General features: G+C 35.9%; 1 protein-coding gene across 1 annotated transcript in view; it reads right to left on the bottom strand.

Moving 5' to 3' along the window:
• Nucleotides 1-22,776, bottom strand: part of ankrd28a (ankyrin repeat domain 28a) — a 123,791-nt gene that overhangs the window by 62,037 nt on the left and 38,978 nt on the right. The window contains exons 3-7 of the mRNA XM_061983217.2: nucleotides 14,961-15,039; nucleotides 3,354-3,424; nucleotides 617-817; nucleotides 467-554; nucleotides 138-280 (exon numbers count right to left, since the gene is read on the bottom strand). Of these exons, the coding sequence (XP_061839201.1) occupies nucleotides 138-280; nucleotides 467-554; nucleotides 617-817; nucleotides 3,354-3,424; nucleotides 14,961-15,039 (582 nt within the window). The remainder of the gene's footprint in view (nucleotides 1-137; nucleotides 281-466; nucleotides 555-616; nucleotides 818-3,353; nucleotides 3,425-14,960; nucleotides 15,040-22,776) is intronic.

The following is a 22,776-nucleotide window of genomic DNA, read 5'->3' on the forward strand; positions in this document are numbered from 1 at the left end:
TACGATACTCGGATGAGAGGCGAAACATCTTCCGAGACAAACCAAACAGTGCAAATGGGATGGTTTGAATGCCCTGAGATGACAATGACCTGGATGAAGGAGAAGATTCCTAGACATAGCAAGTGCACAATGCTGACCTGGACGCCCAGGCCGAGCAGGTAGTGTACGGTGCTACTCATCCCACTGGAGGCAGCTGCATGGAGAGGTGTATAAGCCTTCTTGTCCTTACAGTCCACCTCTGCTCCACTACTCACCAATAATTTAACTACTTCCAGATGACCTGGAACAGAGGAAGGAACAGGAGATGAGAAGATTGGACACAGGCAAACTTCTGCATTATTTATTCAACAAGTTGGGCTAGGCCCCTTATTTGCACAATCAAAGCTCAGTTGCAACTGCCCGCATTTGAAATGGCCAGCTGTGTTTGATATATTTGTCAATTGAGCACGTTCTGAGGTTGTCTTACCCATGTAGGCTGCCCAGTGGATGGCCCTCCTGTCCTTCTTGTCAAACGCATTAATGTTAGCTCCTCTGGACAGCAGCAACTTCACCATCTGTAAACGCCAAAGTCAATTTAACATCCGCTGGCGTCCGCAAAATGGAAGGAGACTCCGACCTCCGTGTGTCCGCTGAAGGCGGCGTGGTGCAGAGCGGTGCGCCCTGCCCGGTCAGACACGTTGACATTGCTGAGGAGCGGCACTAAGGCCTCGGCGCAGCGCACGGCCTTGTTGCTCGCCGCCACGTGGAGCGGCGTCTGCCAGTTCTTGTCCCTGGCGTTGACGTCGGCGCTGTGCTTCAGCAACACCGCCACTGCATCCTGCAAAGACAAAGATCGTGAGAAAGGACGTGCAATAGAAAACATTTTTTTGTAATCTTAATGCACCCGCATTAGGGGTGTAACAGTACGTGTATTTGTATCGAACCGTTTTGGTACGGGGGTGTGCGTGTGTGTGTGTGCGTGTGTTACGGACACCAAAGCCCTGTCTGTCTGTTATTTCACTTGACCTTTTTCTGTGTTGATTGAGCTGTGTTGAAGCAGCAAAAAAGGACATTATGTTAAATGAAGAGTTTCTGTCTCTGATAGTTGATATAATAATGTAAGTGCATCATTAAGCCTACATGAACTCCATGGTGTTCAGGGATGAATAGTCTCTCCTATTGCTATTGTACTATTTTTTTCAGCTATAGTTACATTAATCATTAGTAATGGAGCAGTCTAGTTTTGAATGGCAGGGTCCCTGCTATCACATGTTGATAAAAATATAACATTTACATAATAAAAATCAACTACAGGCTTCCCAAATGCTGTAATAAATTTATGGCGTCACATTAGTGCCAAAAATCCGAGCGCATAAAAACTGTTATCGCGCGCTGATTCTCCACAGCGTGATGTGGGCGCGCATGGAGTCGTATATCAACATGGACGGAGCTGCGTGAAAAAAGCCACCCGGCCTCTTCGCGTAAACTTACCTTAACCACTCGCTCATCTTTTCTTCATCCATCCATCCCTTCGAGTTAGCTTTTATGATGACGCCGGCTGGAAAGGTCTCTTTTGGCAAGGTCTTCCTTTTGAATATCACCATGGGTGGAAGTTTCTGGCCATTAGCATGGCAAGCTAGAACCACAGTGAAGGATGACTTCTCATTCCCTGTGGTGCGAATATTCACCGTACGTGCTCCCGTTGTATCCACAGTGCGGTTCACAGGAATATCAAAAGTCAGTGGAACCTCGTCCATGTTGATAATGTTCTCTGGCCGGATCTTTTTTTCAGCTATCTTGTTTTTACAATATGCACGGAAAGTAGCCAGCTTTTCTTGAAAGTCTTTAGGCAGTTGCTGTGAAATAGTAGTCCGTGTGCGGATGGAGAGATTGCGTCTTTTCATGAACCGGAAACCTGTCGCTTAGTAGGAGCCATTTTGTGGTCTTTACAGATGTAAACACACAAAGGAAATGAAACGTAATATCCGCGCGCTTCTTCTTCTTCTTCTACGGGGGCGGGTGGTTGCTTACAGTAGAAGAAGAAGCGCTTCCTCTTCTATGGGGGCGGGTGCTTACCTTGGCGGTTGCTTGCGTAGAAGAAGAAGCACTTCCTCTTCTACGGGGAAAAAAGATGGCGGCTGTTTACCGTAGTTGCGAGACCGAAACTTTATGAAAATGAATCTTAATATTAATCCATATATAAAGCGCACCGGGTTATAAGCCGCACTGTCAGCTTTTGAGTAAATTTGTGGTTTTTAGGTGCGGCTAATAGTGCGGAAAATACGGTACATGTAATAAGATTTGTAACAAGGCAAACCGTTTGTAAATTGGTCGAAAATCGAGCAAGTTATGGTAATTTAATTAGTACATGTACCATTGACATCAATGTAATGATTGAGGTTAGATGTCCGAGGTAAGATGGCTACAACGTTGCTATGCTGGAGAATGATTGGTCATATGAAAAATGCTCACAGCCAATCAGAAAGAAGGGGCCGTCTAAGCATACCCGCCCCCAAAGTGCCAAAAAGAAACATGAGAGCGCCAGGAGAGATGCCAGGAGTACACAGAGAGCGCGCAGAAAGGCGTCGCGCGCGCGCAGAAAGGCACCGCGCGCGCGCAAAAAGGCACCGCGCGCGCGCAAAAAGGCACCGCGCGCGCGCAAAAAGGCACCGCGCGCGCGCAAAAAGGCACCGCGCGCGCGCAAAAAGGCACCACGCGCGCGCGAAAGGGTGTCGCGCGCGCGCACGAAGTGGAGAATCAGCGCGCGATAACAGTTTTTATGCGCTCGGATTTTTGGCACTATTGTGACGCCATATAAATTAAGCATGATGAGTTGACTTGAAACTGTTTAATGTTGCACTTTTTATATGTAGAAGAAATGTGTTGTCATTTTATTTAATCTGAGCAACAGTTTGAGGCAGTTTAATGTTGATTAACGTGAGCAGGATTATTATAGTGTTCCCAATGTTAAAAGGATAAAGCCATTGTTTACAAATTTGGTACATAAATAACCAAATAATTTATATTTTGTTGTTTTCTTACTGTACCGAAAATGAACCGAACCGTGACCTCTAAACCGAGGTACGAACTGAAAATGTTGTGTACCGTTACACCCCTAACCCACATAGCACGTTAAAACACACATCACCAGGGATTTGTCCATTTATGTCCACGTTGCACTTTGCTTATTGTGTATTACACAATTCCATGCCAGTAGATTAGGTACACTACCCTGCGTTGTCTCTCTTTTCTCCAGCACAACAGTGACAATAATCATTTCTGTCATTAACAACTCTTAGGTAGGTCAAGTCTAGGCGCTCGGTCTCAAATGACCAAACTATGAGGGGACATGCATCGTGACTCAAAGTGGTTACCTCGCTGCACGAGGCCACGGCACGGTGAAGAGGACTCAACCACTTGTTATCTTTGGCATTAACTCGGGCTCCTTGTGTGGGAAACAAAAAAAGATTTGAGTCAAATGAAAGCATCATCACTACATTTGACACATTTTTAAAAGGTTTAAAAAAACAACACATACATTGGACTGAAAAGGATAAGATAAAGCCTAAAATGTGGCTACGGGGCCATTTGAGGCACTAAGCTGGTTTTCTATTGTAAAGTAAATTTCCGTTTTTGTTTAAGTAGAATCTATATCTTCACTGTCGGATCACAAATATTTTCTAATTATTTGCATTTTATTTTTTACACAGGCCTTTTTAATGCATACATTGTTAGCTATAATTTAGACATCTCTTTTTGGTACTTATTGGGTCAAATCTGGGACCTCAGGTACTAATTTTCCTGCCATCTCATTTTTAAATGTGTGATGGCTTCAGGGCTGCAATGCTTAATTGATTAATTTGATTAATCAATTGAGTGTAACTGATTAAAATCAATCAAATGTGGACCGCATGGAGTGCCCAGAACTTTTAATACGAGCACATGGGAGCAGTGGTGTGTGTGTGTGGTGTAATCTGTTCTAATTTGAGATTAATCACGTTGAAATATTAAAGAATACAACTGATAAATGTTGCAATTTTGGGAAAATTAGCTGGGAAAAATTAATAGTATAGGGAAAAGAAAAAACTCATAATTTTAGGAGAAAAAGTCGTAATGGGATGGGGGTAATTTTACATGTATAATGTTGAAATGTTAAAGAAAAAAATATTGCTCTTATGTGTGGAAACTACAACCGCGTATTAAAAGTTCTGGGCACTCCATGCGGTCCACATTAATCATTGCAGCCCTATGGTGTAATCCAGGGGTGCTCATTACGTCGATCGCGAGCTACCGGTCGATCTCGGAGGGTGTGTCAGTCGATCACCAGCCAGGCATTAAAAAAATAGTCCTAAAAATGAGCGATCATAAATCTTCACTATGACGTCACTTTCGTCACTTGATTGACATTCACGGCACCCGAGGGTCTTCTGAGATGACGCTGGCTGCTGCCAGCTCGTTAAAATTACCGACTGGAAGGCGAGAAACACTTTATTTCAACAGACTCTGGCGCCGTACCTGTCGTCAAAACTCCAAAGACCGACTGCACAGTTGCACGGTTGCGCTAACAAAATAAAAGTCTCAGAAAGCTGGCGTGCACAAGCTAGCAAGCTACGGAGTTTGCCGACAATGTATTTCTTGTAAAGTGTATACAAAGGAGTACGGAAGCTGGACAAATAAGATGCCAAAAACCAACCACTTTCATGTGGTATTGCACAGAAAAGAGGACTTTTTTTCTCCTCCATTCGAAAATGCGGACATTATCAGCACCAATGTCTGATTCCAATCAATGCAAGTCATCAGAATCAGGTAATACACCAACTTATATTCTTGTCTTCATGAAAGAAAGGAATCTATGTGTTAAACATGCTTGTATTATCTTTAAACACCTTTAACTTATTAACAATATTAACTATATGTGCTAAACATGCTTGTATTATCTTTAAACACCTTTAAGTTGTTAACAATATTAACTATATGTATTAAACATTCTTGTATTATCATTAAACACCTTTAATTTTTTAACAATATTAACTATGTGTATTAAACATGCTTGTATTATCATTAAACACCTTTAATTTTTTAACAATATTAACTATATGTGTTAAACATGCTTGCATTATCTTTAAACACCTTTTACTTGTTAACAATATTAACTATATGTATTAAACAAACTTGTATTATCATTAAATACCTTTAACTTGTTAACAATATTAACTATATGTGTTAAACATGCTTGCATTATCATTAAACACCTTTAACTTGTTAACAAAAACATATATTTCATAAATAAGTAAATGTAAATTATATATATGAATGAGGTAGATCCCCAAGACTTGATCAATTGAAAAGTAGCTCGCCTGCAGAAAAAGTGTGAGCACCCCTGGTGTAATCTGTTGTAATTTGAGATTAATTATATTGAAATATTAGAGAATACATGAGATAAATGTTGCAATTTTTGGAAATTTAGGTGGGAAAAAATATTAGTACGGGAATAAAATCAAAATATTAGGTGAGTGAAGTCATAATATTAAAAGAAAAACAAAGTCGTAGGAGAAAAAAAGTCGTAATTTTAGGAGGAAAACATATTTGGGGTGCGGGGAATTTAAGATGCATTATAATGAAATATTAAAGAAAAACTAATATAAATTGCAAATAATAGTATGAGAAAAAAATATTACAAGAGTGAATAGCAGAAAAAGAAAAATCTTAGGAGAAAAAATTGTTTTTAGGAGGCAAGTGTTTTTACATTTTACATTAATAATGATCAAATATAATAGAAATAAATAACTGATAAAAGTTGCAATTTTCGGTCAGAAAAGTACAAGAATAAAGTCGAAATATTAGGAGAATAAAGTCACAATATTTAGAGAGAAAAAAACCAATCTTAGGGGTAAAAAAAAGTCAAAGTTTTTGGAGACAAAAGTCGTAACGGGATGGGGGTAATTTTACATGTATAACGTTTAAATGTTAAAGAAAAAATATTGCTCTCATGTGTGGAAACTACAACCGCGTATTAAAAGTTCTGGGAACTCCATGCGGTCCACATTAATCATTGCAGCCCTATGGTGTAATCTGTTGTAATTTGAGATTAATTATGTTGAAATATTAGAGAATACAACTGATAAATGTTGCAATTTTTGGAAATTTAGGTGGGAAAAAATATTAGTACGGGAATAAAAATCAAAATATTAGGTGAGTGAAGTCATAATATTAAAAGAAAAACAAAGTTGTAGGAGAAAAAAAGTCTGAATTTTAGGAGGAAAACATATTTGGGGTGCGGGGAATTTAAGATGCATTATAATGAAATATTAAAGAAAAACTAATATAAATTGCAAATAATAGTATGAGAAAAAAATATTACAAGAGTGAATAGCAGAAAAAGAAAAATCTTAGGAGAAAAAATAGTTTTCAGGAGGCAAGTGTCATTATGGAAAAGGGAGTCATTTAAATTTTTGATTAATAATGATCAAATATAATAGAAATAAATAACTGATAAAAGTTGCAATTTTCGGTCAGAAAAGTACAAGAATAAAGTCGAAATATTAGGAGAATAAAGTCACAATATTTAGAGAAAAAAAACCTAATCTTAGGGGTAAAAAAAGTCATAATTTTAGGAGACAAAAGTCGTAACGGGATGGGGGTAATTTTACATGTATAACGTTTAAATGTTAAAGAAAAAATATTGCTCTCATGTGTGGAAACTACAACCGCGTATTAAAAGTTCTGGGCACTCCATGCGGTCCACATTAATCATTGCAGCCCTATGGTGTAATCTGTTGTAATTTGAGATTAATTATGTTGAAATATTAGAGAATACAACTGATAAATGTTGCAATTTTTGGAAATTTAGGTGGGAAAAAATATTAGTACGGGAATAAAATCAAAATATTAGGTGAGTGAAGTCATAATATTAAAAGAAAAACAAAGTCGTAGGAGAAAAAAAAGTCGTAATTTTAGGAGGAAAACATATTTGGGGTGCGGGGAATTTAAGATGCATTATAATGAAATATTAAAGAAAAACTAATATAAATTGCAAATAATAGTATGAGAAAAAAATATTACAAGAGTGAATAGCAGAAAAAGAAAAATCTTAGGAGAAAAAATTGTTTTTAGGAGGCAAGTGTTTTTACATTTTACATTAATAATGATCAAATATAATAGAAATAAATAACTGATAAAAGTTGCAATTTTCAGTCAGAAAAGTACAAAAATAAAGTCGAAATATTAGGAGAATAAAGTCACAATATTTAGAGAGAAAAAAAACTAATCTTAGGGGTAAAAAAAAGTCATAATTTTAGGAGACAAAAGTCGTAACGGGATGGGGGTAATTTTACATGTATAACGTTTAAATGTGAAAGAAAAAATATTGCTCTCGTGTGTGGAAACTACAACCGCGTATTAAAAGTTCTGGGCACTCCATGCGGTCCACATTAATCATTGCAGCCCTATGGTGTAATCTGTTGTAATTTGACATTAATTATGTTGAAATATTAGAGAATACAACTGATAAATGTTGCAATTTTTGGAAATTTAGGTAGGAAAAAATATTAGTACGGGAATAAAATCAAAATATTAGGTGAGTGAAGTCATAATATTAAAAGAAAAACAAAGTCGTAGGAGAAAAAAGTCGTAATTTTAGGAGGAAAACATATTTGGGGTGCGGGGAATTTAAGATGCATTATAATGAAATATTAAAGAAAAACTAATATAAATTGCAAATAATAGTATGAGAAAAAAATATTACAAGAGTGAATAGCAGAAAAAGAAAAATCTTAGAAGAAAAAATAGTTTTCAAGAGGCAAGTGTCATTATGGAAAGGGGAGTCATTTAAATTTTACATTAATAATGATCAAATATAATAGAAATAAATAACTGATAAAAGTTGCAATTTTCGGTCAGAAAAGTACAAGAATAAAGTCGAAATATTAGGAGAATAAAGTCACAATATTTAGAGAAAAAACCCTAAACTTAGGGGTAAAAAAAAGTCATAATTTTAGGAGACAAAAGTCGTAACGGGATGGGGGTAATTTTACATGTATAACGTTTAAATGTTAAAGAAAAAATATTGCTCTCATGTGTGGAAACTACAACCGCGTATTAAAAGTTCTGGGCACTCCATGCGGTCCACATTAATCATTGCAGCCCTATGGTGTAATCTGTTGTAATTTGAGATTAATTATGTTGAAATATTAGAGAATACAACTGATAAATGTTGCAATTTTTGGAAATTTAGGTGGGAAAAAATATTAGTACGGGAATAAAATCAAAATATTAGGTGAGTGAAGTCATAATATTAAAAGAAAAACAAAGTCATAGGAGAAAAAAAGTCTGAATTTTAGGAGGAAAACATATTTGGGGTGCGGGGAATTTAAGATGCATTATAATGAAATATTAAAGAAAAACTAATATAAATTGCAAATAATAGTATGAGAAAAAAATATTACAAGAGTGAATAGCAGAAAAAGAAAAATCTTAGGAGAAAAAAATTGTTTTTAGGAGGCAAGTGTTTTTACATTTTACATTAATAATGATCAAATATAATAGAAATAAATAACTGATAAAAGTTGCAATTTTTGGTCAGAAAAGTACAAGAATAAAGTCGAAATATTAGGAGAATAAAGTCACAATATTTAGAGAAAAAAAAAATAATCTTAGGGGTAAAAAAAAGTCATAATTTTAGGAGACAAAAGTCGTAACGGGATGGGGGTAATTTTACATGTATAATGTTGAAATGCTAAAGAAAAAAATATTGCTCTCATGTGTGGAAACTACAACCGCGTATTAAAAGTTCTGGGCACTCCATGCGGTCCACATTAATCATTGCAGCCCTATGGTGTAATCTGTTGTAATTTGAGATTAATTATGTTGAAATATTAGAGAATACAACTGATAAATGTTGCAATTTTTGGAAATTTAGGTGGGAAAAAATATTAGTACGGGAATAAAATCAAAATATTAGGTGAGTGAAGTCATAATATTAAAAGAAAAACAAAGTCATAGGAGAAAAAAAGTCGTAATTTTAGGAGGAAAACATATTTGGGGTGCGGGGAATTTAAGATGCATTATAATGAAATATTAAAGAAAAACTAATATAAATTGCAAATAATAGTATGAGAAAAAAATATTACAAGAGTGAATAGCAGAAAAAGAAAAATCTTAGGAGAAAAAATTGTTTTCAGGAGGCAAGTGGCATTATGGAAAGGGGAGTCATTTAAGTTTTAGATTAATAATGATCAAATATCTGCGATGAGATGGCGACTTGTCCAGGGTGTACCCCGCCTTCCGCCCAATTGTAGCTGAGATAGGCTCCAGCGCCCCCCGCGATCCCAAAGGGAATAAGCGGTAGAAAATGGATAGATGGATGGATGGATGATCAAATATAATAGAAATAAATAACTGATAAAAGTTGCAATTTTTGGTCAGAAAAGTACAAGAATAAAGTCGAAATATTAGGAGAATAAAGTCACAATATTTAGAGAAAAAAAAACTAATCTTAGGGGTAAAAAAAAGTCATAATTTTAGGAGACAAAAGTCGTAGCGGGATGGGGGTAATTTTACATGTATAACGTTTAAATGTTAAAGAAAAAATATTGCTCTCATGTGTGGAAACTACAACCGCGTATTAAAAGTTCTGGGCACTCCATGCGGTCCACATTAATCATTGCAGCCCTATGGTGTAATCTGTTGTAATTTGAGATTAATTATGTTGAAATATTAGAGAATACAACTGATAAATGTTGCAATTTTTGGAAATTTAGGTGGGAAAAAATATTAGTACCGGAATAAAATCTAAATATTAGGTGAGTGAAGTCATAATATTAAAAGAAAAACAAAGTCATAGGAGAAAAAAAGTCTGAATTTTAGGAGGAAAACATATTTGGGGTGCGGGGAATTTAAGATGCATTATAATGAAATATTAAAGAAAAACTAATATAAATTGCAAATAATAGTATGAGAAAAAAATATTACAAGAGTGAATAGCAGAAAAAGAAAAATCTTAGGAGAAAAAATTGTTTTTAGGAGGCAAGTGTTTTTACATTTTACATTAATAATGATCAAATATAATAGAAATAAATAACTGATAAAAGTTGCAATTTTCGGTCAGAAAAGTACAAGAATAAAGTCGAAATATTAGGAGAATAAAGTCACAATATTTAGAGAAAAAAAACCTAATCTTAGGGGTAAAAAAAAGTCATAATTTTAGGAGACAAAAGTCGTAACGGGATGGGGGTAATTTTACATGTATAACGTTTAAATGTTAAAGAAAAAATATTGCTCTCGTGTGGAAACTACAACCGCGTATTAAAAGTTCTGGGCACTCCATGCGGTCCACATTAATCATTGCAGCCCTATGGTGTAATCTGTTGTAATTTGAGATTAATTATGTTGAAATATTAGAGAATACAACTGATAAATGTTGCAATTTTTGGAAATTTAGGTGGGAAAAAATATTAGTACGGGAATAAAATCAAAATATTAGGTGAGTGAAGTCATAATATTAAAAGAAAAACAAAGTCGTAGGAGAAAAAAGTCGTAATTTTAGGAGGAAAACATATTTGGGGTGCGGGGAATTTAAGATGCATTATAATGAAATATTAAAGAAAAACTAATATAAATTGCAAATAATAGTATGAGAAAAAAATATTACAAGAGTGAATAGCAGAAAAAGAAAAATCTTAGGAGAAAAAATTGTTTTCAGGAGGCAAGTGTCATTATGGAAAGGGGAGTCATTTAAATTTTACATTAATAATGATCAAATATAATAGAAATAAATAACTGATAAAAGTTGCAATTTTTGGTCAGAAAAGTACAAGAATAAAGTCGAAATATTAGGAGAATAAAGTCACAATATTTAGAGAAAGAAAACCTAATCTTAGGGGTAAAAAAAAGTCATAATTTTAGGAGACAAAAGTCGTAACGGGATGGGGGTAATTTTACATGTATAACGTTTAAATGTTAAAGAAAAAATATTGCTCTCATGTGTGGAAACTACAACCGCGTATTAAAAGTTCTGGGCACTCCATGCGGTCCACATTAATCATTGCAGCCCTATGGTGTAATCTGTTGTAATTTGAGATTAATTATGTTGAAATATTAGAGAATACAACTGATAAATGTTGCAATTTTTGGAAATTTAGGTGGGAAAAAATAATAGTACGGGAATAAAATCGAAATATTAAGTGAGTGAAGTCATAATATTAAAAGAAAAACAAAGTCATAGGAGAAAAAAAGTCTGAATTTTAGGAGGAAAACATATTTGGGGTGCGGGGAATTTAAGATGCATTATAATGAAATATTAAAGAAAAACTAATATAAATTGCAAATAATAGTATGAGAAAAAAATATTACAAGAGTGAATAGCAGAAAAAGAAAAATCTTAGGAGAAAAAATAGTTTTCAGGAGGCAAGTGTCATTATGGAAAGGGGAGTCATTTAAATTTTAGATTAATAATGATCAAATATAATAGAAATAAATAACTGATAAAAGTTGCAATTTTTGGTCAGAAAAGTACAAGAATAAAGTCGAAATATTAGGAGAATAAAGTCACAATATTTAGAGAAAGAAAACCTAATCTTAGGGGTAAAAAAAAGTCATAATTTTAGGAGACAAAAGTCGTAACGGGATGGGGGTAATTTTACATGTATAACGTTTAAATGTTAAAGAAAAAATATTGCTCTCATGTGTGGAAACTACAACCGCGTATTAAAAGTTCTGGGCACTCCATGCGGTCCACATTAATCATTGCAGCCCTATGGTGTAATCTGTTGTAATTTGAGATTAATTATGTTGAAATATTAGAGAATACAACTGATAAATGTTGCAATTTTTGGAAATTTAGGTGGGAAAAAATATTAGTACGGGAATAAAATCAAAATATTAGGTGAGTGAAGTCATAATATTAAAAGAAAAACAAAGTCATAGGAGAAAAAAAGTCGTAATTTTAGGAGGAAAACATATTTGGGGTGCGGGGAATTTAAGATGCATTATAATGAAATATTAAAGAAAAACTAATATAAATTGCAAATAATAGTATGAGAAAAAAATATTACAAGAGTGAATAGCAGAAAAAGAAAAATCTTAGGAGAAAAAATTGTTTTCAGGAGTCAAGTGTCATTATGGAAAGGGGAGTCATTTAAATTTTACATTAATAATGATCAAATATAATAGAAATAAATAACTGATACTTCCAAAGACATGCACCTGGGGATAAGTTGATTGGCAACACTAAAATTGGCCCTAGTGTGTGGATGTGAGTGTGAATGTTGTCTGTCTATCTGTGTTGGCCCTGCGATGAGGTGGCGACTTGTCCAGGGTGTACCCCGCCTTCCGCCCGATTGTTGCTGAGATAGGCTCCAGCGCCCCCCGCGACCCCAAAGGGAATAAGCGGTAGAAAATGGATGGATGGAAGTTGCAATTTTCGGTCAGAAAAGTACAAGAATAAAGTCTAAATATTAGGAGAATAAAGTCACAATATTTAGAGAGAAAAAAACTAATTTTAGCGGTAAAAAAAAGTCATAATTTTAGGAGACAAAAGTCGTAACGGGATGGGAGTAATTTTACATGTATAACGTTTAAATGTTAAAGAAAAAATATTGCTCTCATGTGTGGAAACTACAACCGCGTATTAAAAGTTCTGGGCACTCCATGCGGTCCACATTAATCATTGCAGCCCTATGGTGTAATCTGTTGTAATTTGACATTAATTATGTTGAAATATTAGAGAATACAACTGATAAATGTTGCAATTTTTGGAAATTTAGGTGGGAAAAAATATTAATACGGGAATAAAATCAAAATATTAGGTGAGTGAAGTCATAATATTAAAAGAAAAACAAAGTCGTAGGAGAAAAAAAGTCGTAATTTTAGGAGGAAAACATATTTGGGGTGCGGGAAATTTAAGATGCATTATAATGAAATATTAAAGAAAAACTAATATAAATTGCAAATAATAGTATGAGAAAAAAATATTACAAGAGTGAATAGCAGAAAAAGAAAAATGTTAGGAGAAAAAATAGTTTTTAGGAGGCAAGTGTTTTTACATTTTACATTAATAATGATCAAATATAATAGAAATAAATAACTGATAAAAGTTGCAATTTTCGGTCAGAAAAGTACAAGAATAAAGTCGAAATATTAGGAGAATAAAGTCACAATATTTAGAGAAAAAAAACCTAATTTTGGGGGGGGGGGAAAAGTCATAATTTTAGGAGACAAAAGTCGTAACGGGATGGGGGTAATTTTACATGTATAACGTTTAAATGTTAAAGAAAAAAATATTGCTCTCGTGTGGAAACTACAACCGCGTATTAAAAGTTCTGGGCACTCCATGCGGTCCACATTAATCATTGCAGCCCTATGGTGTAATCTGTTGTAATTTGAGATTAATTATGTTGAAATATTAGAGAATACAACTGATAAATGTTGCAATTTTTGGAAATTTAGGTGGGAAAAAATATTAGTACGGGAATAAAATCAAAATATTAAGTGAGTGAAGTCATAATATTAAAAGAAAAACAAAGTCGTAGGAGAAAAAAAGTCTGAATTTTAGGAGGAAAACATATTTGGGGTGCGGGGAATTTAAGATGCATTATAATGAAATAATAAAGAAAAACTAATATAAATTGCAAATAATAGTATGAGAAAAAAATATTACAAGAGTGAATAGCAGAAAAAGAAAAATCTTAGGAGAAAAAATTGTTTTTAGGAGGCAAGTGTTTTTACATTTTACATTAATAATGATCAAATATAATAGAAATAAATAACTGATAAAAGTTGCAATTTTCGGTCAGAAAAGTACAAGAATAAAGTCGAAATATTAGGAGAATAAAGTCACAATATTTAGAGAAAAAAAACCTAATCTTAGGGGTAAAAAAAAGTCATAATTTTAGGAGACAAAAGTCGTAGCGGGATGGGGGTAATTTTACATGTATGACGTTTAAATGTTAAAGAAAAAATATTGCTCTCGTGTGGAAACTACAACCGCGTATTAAAAGTTCTGGGGAGTAATTTTAATAATAGATTCATAATGATCAAATATAATAGAAATAAATAACTGATAAAAGTTGCAATTTCGGGAAAATCTGGTAGGAAAAAAGTCATAAAAGTACAAGAATAAAGTCGAAATATTAGGAGAATAAAGTCACAATATTTAGAGGGGAAAAAACTAATCTTAGGGGTAAAAAAAGTTTTAGGAGACAAAAGTCGTAATGGGATGACATAATTTTAGATGTATAATGTTGAAATATTAATGAAAAAAGAAATAATAAAAATTGCAAATTCTGGAAAAATACATCGGGAAAAAAAAGTTATAGTACGAGAACAAAGTCAAAGCATTACAGGAATAAAGTCATGCAAAAAAAGAGGAAAAAAATATGAAAACATTAATTTAAAAAAATTAAAAACCAAGCAAAAAAAGTGTAATGTAAGGAGAAATAGTTTGCTTACTCAACTATAACGCAAAGCTGAGGTGAGAGGATTTAAAACTCCCATGATTCTCCTTGGCACAACTTTCAGGGTTAAAATAGCCCTGAAAGTGCACCTGTTACTTGCTCTTCACTTTATTGTGGAACAGTGAACACACGTGCGCTAGTGTTCCCTTCCGCCGCCACCCGATTTGAGCAGCTAAGCCGAGAAGGCACGGTCACGCACGCACACGCCCTGTGATGATTTAGAAATCACAAGCAATGACATCATGTCACGAGGACAACAGCAGACATAACAGCGCAGCACCAGACCACAAGACATAAAAAAACAGGACATTCCTCGGAAGAGATACATTCATGTTTTGTCACTCTTAATTAGATTAGAGTGGCTTAATATCATTTCATGAATCTAAGCTCTTAAAGCTACTGATACATGTCCATCTACTACAGAACTCAACATTAATAATGTGCTACAAACATTGTTTTCTTGATTTTGCAGCAAAACAGTGAATGACAGAGTTTAAAAAGCTTGTGAGACGATGTTTAAATGCGTCTTACCGGAGAGGATGAGCAGTTCAATGATCTCGCTGTCCCCCAGGTAGGAGGCGGCATGGAGTGGTGTCCGCTTTTCATTATCCTGACAAAGTGAGACATGAGTTAAAGCTGCCATATGTACCAATGTAGCCAGAAAAGGTACTGCAACCACCATAGACATCTTATAAGTAAAGTTAAAGTTCCTATGATTGTCGCACACACACGAGGTGTGGCGAAATTATTCTCTGCATTTGACCCATCACCCTTGATCACCCCCTGGGAGGTGAGGGGAGCAGTGAGCAGCAGCGGTGGCCGCGCCCGGGAATAATTTTTTGGTGATTTAACCCCCAATTCCAACCCTTGATGCTGAGTGTCAAGCAGGGAGATAATGGGTCCCATTTTTATAGTCTTTGGTATGACTCCATACCTGCCAACTTTTGAAATCAGAAAAACCTAGTAGCCAGGGTCCAAGGGCCGCAGGCCCCGGTAGGTCCAGGACAAAGTCCTGGTGGGGGGTTCCTTCGCCCCCCGACGCAAAATGATTAATAGCATTCAGACAGGTTAAAATGTTGCTAAAACCATCACTTTTCTATCAGTCACAGTGACTTTTCAAAACAAAAATATTACAGCAAAAATCATATGGGTTGATTGACATGTTTATTCTGTAAGCTAACTTCAATAGTTTGAAATTATTTTGACAGTTAATGCCAGTTATCCTGTCAACCTTTCACAAGACTTCAATTTGTTCATTGAAAGTATAAACAGTATAAACACTTTTTACAGTAAACAAATGGTAAAACAGTACTAAACAATTCCATTAAAAAAAAAATTGGTGTCATTATTAACTTTCTGTCCAAGCTTGTATAATCTACTGCCTTGTTCAATTGCAAAAAAAATATTCTGTGCCTAAAATTCACATTTCTATCACAATTATCATACTGTAAACATGGTAAGCTAACTTCATTAAAATTAATAGTCCTGTCAATAGTAAGGCTGAAACGACGCGTCGACATAGTCGACGTCATCGGTTACGTAAATACGTCGACGCCGTTTTTGTGTGTCGGCGTGTCGCATATTTACGTCACACTACTTTACTGTCATGGCGGAGCGCAAAGCAGACGATGCGAGCGAGGGGAAAAAAGCACGCCAAAAGTCGTCAAAAGTGTGGGAGTATTTCAATAAACGGCCTAATAATGTTGTTGTATGCACACTGTGTCGAGCGGAAATGGCCTATCATAGCAGCACAACGGCTATGAACGAACATTTGAAAAGAAAACCCCCGACAGCGTTCTTGCCATCACCATCAACAAGTCAATCGTCCGCGTGCGTATACGTTGTCATTATTACACAAAAACATGAATGTGTCATTTGTATCTGCGTTGTAAATTCATAAACTAAAGCACCGTTTCGCTCTGAGAGGCGCGTTTGGCGTGCCTGTTCAGTGTTTACAAAGACGCGCTCCTCTTTAACGCTGTGGAGAGGCGGCGGCGGCGAGCGAGCGAGCGGCGAGGCGGGGCGCGCCGGGAGCGACGCCGCAATCGTGCCCAGGTGCGCGATCCGCGCAGTTGGAAGAGAAAAGACTTTGTGTAAAATTAAAAGATTGTAAACCTGGCAAAGCCGTCTGGCGTTCAGTCTGTCGGTCCTGAAAGAACCCCACGGCACAAGACGTGTCACAAACGCTAACGTTAATTAGTTGTGCAAATACCTTTTACAACATTAACAGTTACATATACTATGTACAAACCAACAATTAACTTTCACTTTAATCATACTATCATTGTTGTGTTATTAAGCAAAATAAGCAATACTTTTACTTTTGTTGAAATGTTTACACTGTACACTTTTTTGTATTGGATGTTTAGCTTTATTTTTGCACATTTTAGCAAATAAGCAATACTTTTACTTTTGTTGAAATGTTTACACTTGTTACAGAATATTTCCGTTTTGCACTTTTTTGTATTGGATGTTTATCTTTATTTTTGCACATTTTAAAGCAAAATAAGCAATACTTTTACTTTTGAAATGCTTATACTATTCCAGAATATTAAGATTTGCACTGGATGTTTACTTTTATATTTGCACATTAAAAAGCAAATAAGCTACTTTTAATTTTGTTAAATGTTAAAAGTTTTAAATGTTTACATTGTTACAGAATATTTTGTCATGTTGTTGTCAAACAACAACATGACAAGCATGGCTTTTGTAAATAAAAGCCATGCCTTTTGAAAAAACTGGCCTACATTTATTTTTTCCTCTTCATTTTAAATAAAAAAAATAATCGGTAAAAGGAAAAATAATCTATAGATTAATCGGAAAAAATAATCTATAGATTAACCGATTAATCGAAAAAAATAATCTATAGATTAATCGATAGAAAAATAATCGTTAGCTGCAGCCCTAGTCAATAGCATGGAATTACAATTCAAATGTAGTTTTTTTGTAAGCCTTTCAAAAGAATTCAAAATATGAAAAATTAATGAAAATTAATTGAAGCCATCGGACACTTGAAAAGTGGCACATCACATCTCTAATGTAATCATTTGAACTTTTCAACAGAAATAGCACTGCAAAAATATTAAGGACATACTTCTGTATTTTGGTAGTTTTGCTGTCAACATTTAACAAGATTTCTTCAACTTGGACTTGAAAGCATAAATAGTATAAACACTTTTAACAGTATGTCGTGCTGTGAAATACAGCCGACAGGATTGCGCACCAAACACGAAGCAAGGCCAAAGCGCATATGCATGGTGCAGGAGAACAAAGGACTTATTTCATTTAAGGTTTGTGATAAACCATCAAACTCATTCGTTAAAAGGACTCTATAGTAATATAAAGCGAATTTTTCTGGACATTATCATGCAAGAAAAGTTTATTTTTGGGACCGCGATCACCGCGTAATGATTTTTAAAGGTTGCATTACAAACATTTAACTGTCCCATGTGATCAGCCAGTGCGATTGGAAATCCATGCTCAATTATTGCCTCCGTAAATAAAACTTCGGCATTTATCACATCCAAAGAATCTGTTTGGGCGACGAAAAACGTTGAAAGTTTTCCACTTGTATCGCTAGCAACGGCATTAGACTTGTGTTTTGTTGTCCCAACGTGGTCTTTTACATCGCTAATTCCTCCGTGTCCGATCGAAAAATCTTGTCTGCACAAGGTGCAATTCGCGTAGTTTTCACCCTTTTTGGAACGGATAATTATTCCCGGATAGGCTTTTGAATATTCTTCACGGAACGACTGCAGTTTTCTTTTCGGTTTAAGACTGGTGTTGTACCGAAATATGTTACCCATCGGAATTTGTAACTCCAGGGGGCGATGTTCCCATGGCGTTTGTTTGATGGTTAAACGGCAAGCCCAAAGAGGAGGAGAAGAAGAACGCTTGCGTAAATGGCGTAAACTATCCTTAATGCTGAAACGTCAGTTGTCAGAATTTCAGCATTAATAAATGACACATATTCTGGAAATCAATGACTTACTTTCATTATAGTATGAGTCCATTGTTATTATTAATGCTGAAATTCTGACAACTGACGTTTCAGCATTAAGGATAGTTTACGCCATTTACGCAAGCGTTCTTCTTCTCCTCCTCTTTGGGCTTGCCGTTTAACCATCAAACAAACGTCATGGGAACATCGCCCCCTGGAGTTACAAATTCCGATGGGTAACAGATTTCGGTACAACAACTCGTATGCGATTTTTCTCCGGCTGATTCCATGATCGTTCGCTCGTTTGGAAACAATGGCCTCGTGCTTGGCAGCGGTGCTATAAATAGCCTCGCGCATGGCATTCGGAATGGCTCGATAGGAAGTTACGGGAAGCAGTGTCGATTGCCATTGTTGTTACGCGATTTCGTGAATAAAACTTTTTAAAAAATATATTTTTTTAATTAATGAAAAACCGTATTTTTTATCACTGCAACCGTAACCCGGAATAGGTTGATGAAAACCGTACTAATTACGGGAAAACCGGAGTAGTTGGCAGGTATGTGACTCGGTCGTAGACGCAGCATTGGCTGCCGTGACGCAAGAAATTGGGCCGCCATCTTGAAGTGGTGATGAGAAGCTGGCGAGCAGCCTAAACTGACAGTTGACAGGTAGAAAACGCTGGTGTTCAGCGTTTTCCTGCTCAAATGAGCGGACTGTTGAATATAGGAATCGGGGGATTACTTTTCACAAGTAAGATTTAACATTAACGCACTATTGGTTGTATTTTGTGAAAAGAATATTAGCACAGAGTTGAGAAGGAGCAAAGATCTTCAATAGTACTGAAATCATAGCCGCTAGCAAGCAAGAGTATGACCGTAATAGAGTTGCTTGTAGGGCTGCAGCTAACGATTATTTTTCTATCGATTAATCTATAGATTATTTTTTTCGATTAATCGGTTAATCTATAGATTATTATTTTTTCGATTAATCTATAGATTATTTTTCCTTTTACCGATTTTTTTTTTTTATTTAAAATGAAGAGGAAAAAATAAATGTAGGCCAGTTTTTTCAAAAGGCATGGCTTTTATTTACAAAAAAAAAAGTATGGCCACTCAGTCAACATTGACAACAACATGACAAAATATTCTGTAACAATGTAAACATTTAAAACTTTTAACATTTAACAAAATTAAAAGTAGCTTATTTGCTTTTTAATGTGCAAATATAAAAGTAAACATCCAGTGCAAATCTTAATATTCTGGAATAGTATAAGCATTTCAAAAGTAAAAGTATTGCTTATTTTGCTTTAAAATGTGCAAAAATAAAGATAAACATCCAATACAAAAAAGTGCAAAACGGAAATATTCTGTAACAAGTGTAAACATTTCAACAAAAGTAAAAGTATTGCTTATTTGCTAAAATGTGCAAAAATAAAGCTAAACATCCAATACAAAAAAGTGTACAGTGTAAACATTTCAACAAAAGTAAAAGTATTGCTTATTTTGCTTAATAACACAACAATGATAGTATGATTAAAGTGAAAGTTAATTGTTGGTTTGTACATAGTATATGTAACTGTTAATGTTGTAAAAGGTATTTGCACAACTAATTAACATTAGCGTTTGTGACACGTCTTGTGCCGTGGGGTTCTTTCAGGACCGACAGACTGAACGCCAGACGGCTTTGCCAGGTTTACAATCTTTTAATTTTACACAAAGTCTTTTCTCTTCCAACTGCGCGGATCGCGCACCTGGGCACGATTGCGGCGTCGCTCCCGGCGCGCCCCGCCTCGCCGCTCGCCGCCGCCGCCTCTCCACAGCGTTAAAGAGGAGCGCGTCTTTGTAAACACTGAACAGGCACGCCAAACGCGCCTCTCAGAGCGAAACGGTGCTTTAGTTTATGAATTTACAACGCAGATACAAATGACACATTCATGTTTTTGTGTAATAATGACAACGTATACGCACGCGGACGATTGACTTGTTGATGGTGATGGCAAGAACGCTGTCGGGGGTTTTCTTTTCAAATGTTCCTTCATAGCCGTTGTGCTGCTATGATAGGCCATTTCCGCTCGACACAGTGTGCATACAACAACATTATTAGGCCGTTTATTGAAATACTCCCACACTTTTGACGACTTTTGGCGTGCTTTTTTCCCCTCGCTCGCATCGTCTGCTTTGCGCTCCGCCATGACAGTAAAGTAGTGTGACGTAAATATGCGACACGCCGACGCACAAAAACGGCGTCGACGTATTTACGTAACCGATGACGTCGACTACGTCGACGCGTCGTTTCAGCCTTAGTTGCTTGTCAATGAAATTAATTACATTTAAAAATGTCATACTTGAATAACATAAAGTTGAAATAAATGATGAAGATAAAGATTGTAAAAGCCAACAGGGGTAAAAGTTAGGACCACAGGCCAGGGGTCGGCAACCTTTACCAGTCAAAGAGCCATTTTGACCAGTTTCACAAATTAAAGAAAACAATGGGAGCCACAAAAATCTTTTGAAATTTAAAATGAAATAACGCTGTATACAAAGTTTTTTTTTGTTGCTTTGTGCTATGTATAAACCAAGGGTCTCAGACACGCGGCCCACACCTTAATATGAAAATTGAATGTTAGTGCGGCCCGCGAGTTTTATATGGATGGCGCTTGACAGCGTCGTGCTTGTCAACCCTCTCGATTTTTCCGGCGAACGTGCCGTGATGGTACAGCATTTAGCGCCCACTACAACCACGTGCCGGCCCGGCCACACATTGTATGGGGCTTCTGCTTGCTCACGTAGGTGACAGCAAGACATACTTGGTCAACAACCACACAGGTTACACTGACCGTGGCGGTATAAAAAAACTTTAACACTCTTACTAATAATGCGCCACACTGTGAACCCACACCAAACAAGAATGACAAACACATTTCGGTAGAACATCTGCACCGTAACACAACAGAACAAATACCCAGAATCCCATGTAGCCCTAACTCTTCCGGGCTACATTATACACCCCCGCTACCAAACCCCGCCCACCTCAACCGACGCACGGAGGGGACGGGGGGGGGATTGATGTGTGAGGGAGCAGGGTTGGGGTGGGGGCGGGGTTTGGTGGTAACAGGGGTGTATAATGTAGCCCGGAAGAGTCAGGGTTGCATGGGATTCTGGGTATTTGTTCTGTTATGTTATGTTGTGTTAAGGCAGCATTTCTCAAAGTGTGGGGCGCGCCCCACTGGTGGGGAATAGAGACATGACAGGTGGGGCCGAGGAACGGGAGGAAATTTCACTTTACTTTTTTTATTTATTATTATATTCTTAGATTATTTTTTTTACTATGCTTTCATTTTCTATACACACTGTAAATCACTTTGTGATTCTGTCTGTGAAATCCGCTATATAAATAAATGGAAATTACCGGTACTTATTTTTACTGTAGGCTTTATATTTCTCGGTACGAGCGAAAGTTTGACAGACATAGCAACAGTAACTAATGGGGGCGGGGCTAAGCAGAACAAACTTTCGCGCGGATGGGTAGCAGGCTAATGTGTGGACCACAATTACACAAATATATACATTTGTGACTCGCACCTCAAAGGTCGTCGAGCCAGAGCCAGCGCCTGCAGAGAAACAAAAATGTGACGGGCACACACTGTGTCATTCACCGGGAAGCACTCGCGTCAAGGCAGCTCAGCCCCGAACTCAATGAGGTTTTAAGAGATGTTGTGAGCGCGGTAAATTTGATCAAAACACGACCACCGAAAGTGCGACTGTTCTCTGCACTGTGTGAGGAAATAGGAGCTGATCATACAGCCGTGCTGTTTCACAGTGAAGCAAGGTGGCTCTCCTGGGGGAAAGTGCTGTCACTTGCCCTGTCTTGCCAAATGCATAGCTCCTCCTTTTTTTTTGCAAACATTGCAAAGTGGCACTTTTATTGTATTTATTATTGAACTTGATGCAAGTTATTTGATTTATTATTGAACTTGATGCAAGTTATAACACTTTTTTTGATTTATTATTGAACTTGATGCAAGTTATAACACTTTTGTTTTATTTATTATTGAACTTGATGCAAGTTATAACACTTTTGTTTTATTTATTATTGAACTTGATGCAAGTTATAACACTTTTGTTTTATTTATTATTGAACTTGATGCAAGTTATAACACTTTTTTTGATTTATTATTGAACGTGATGCAAGTTATAACACTTTTTTTAATTTATTATTGAACTTGATGCAAGTTATAACACTTTTGTTTTATTTATTATTGAACTTGATGCAAGTTATAACACTTTTTTTGATTTATTATTGAACGTGATGCAAGTTATAACACTTTTTTTGATTTAATATTGAACGTGATGCAAGTTATAACACTTTTTTTGATTTATTATTGAACTTGATGCAAGTTATAACACT

This window comes from Nerophis lumbriciformis, linkage group LG21, assembly GCF_033978685.3.
Source record: "Nerophis lumbriciformis linkage group LG21, RoL_Nlum_v2.1, whole genome shotgun sequence".
Classification (NCBI taxonomy): domain Eukaryota; kingdom Metazoa; phylum Chordata; class Actinopteri; order Syngnathiformes; family Syngnathidae; genus Nerophis; species Nerophis lumbriciformis.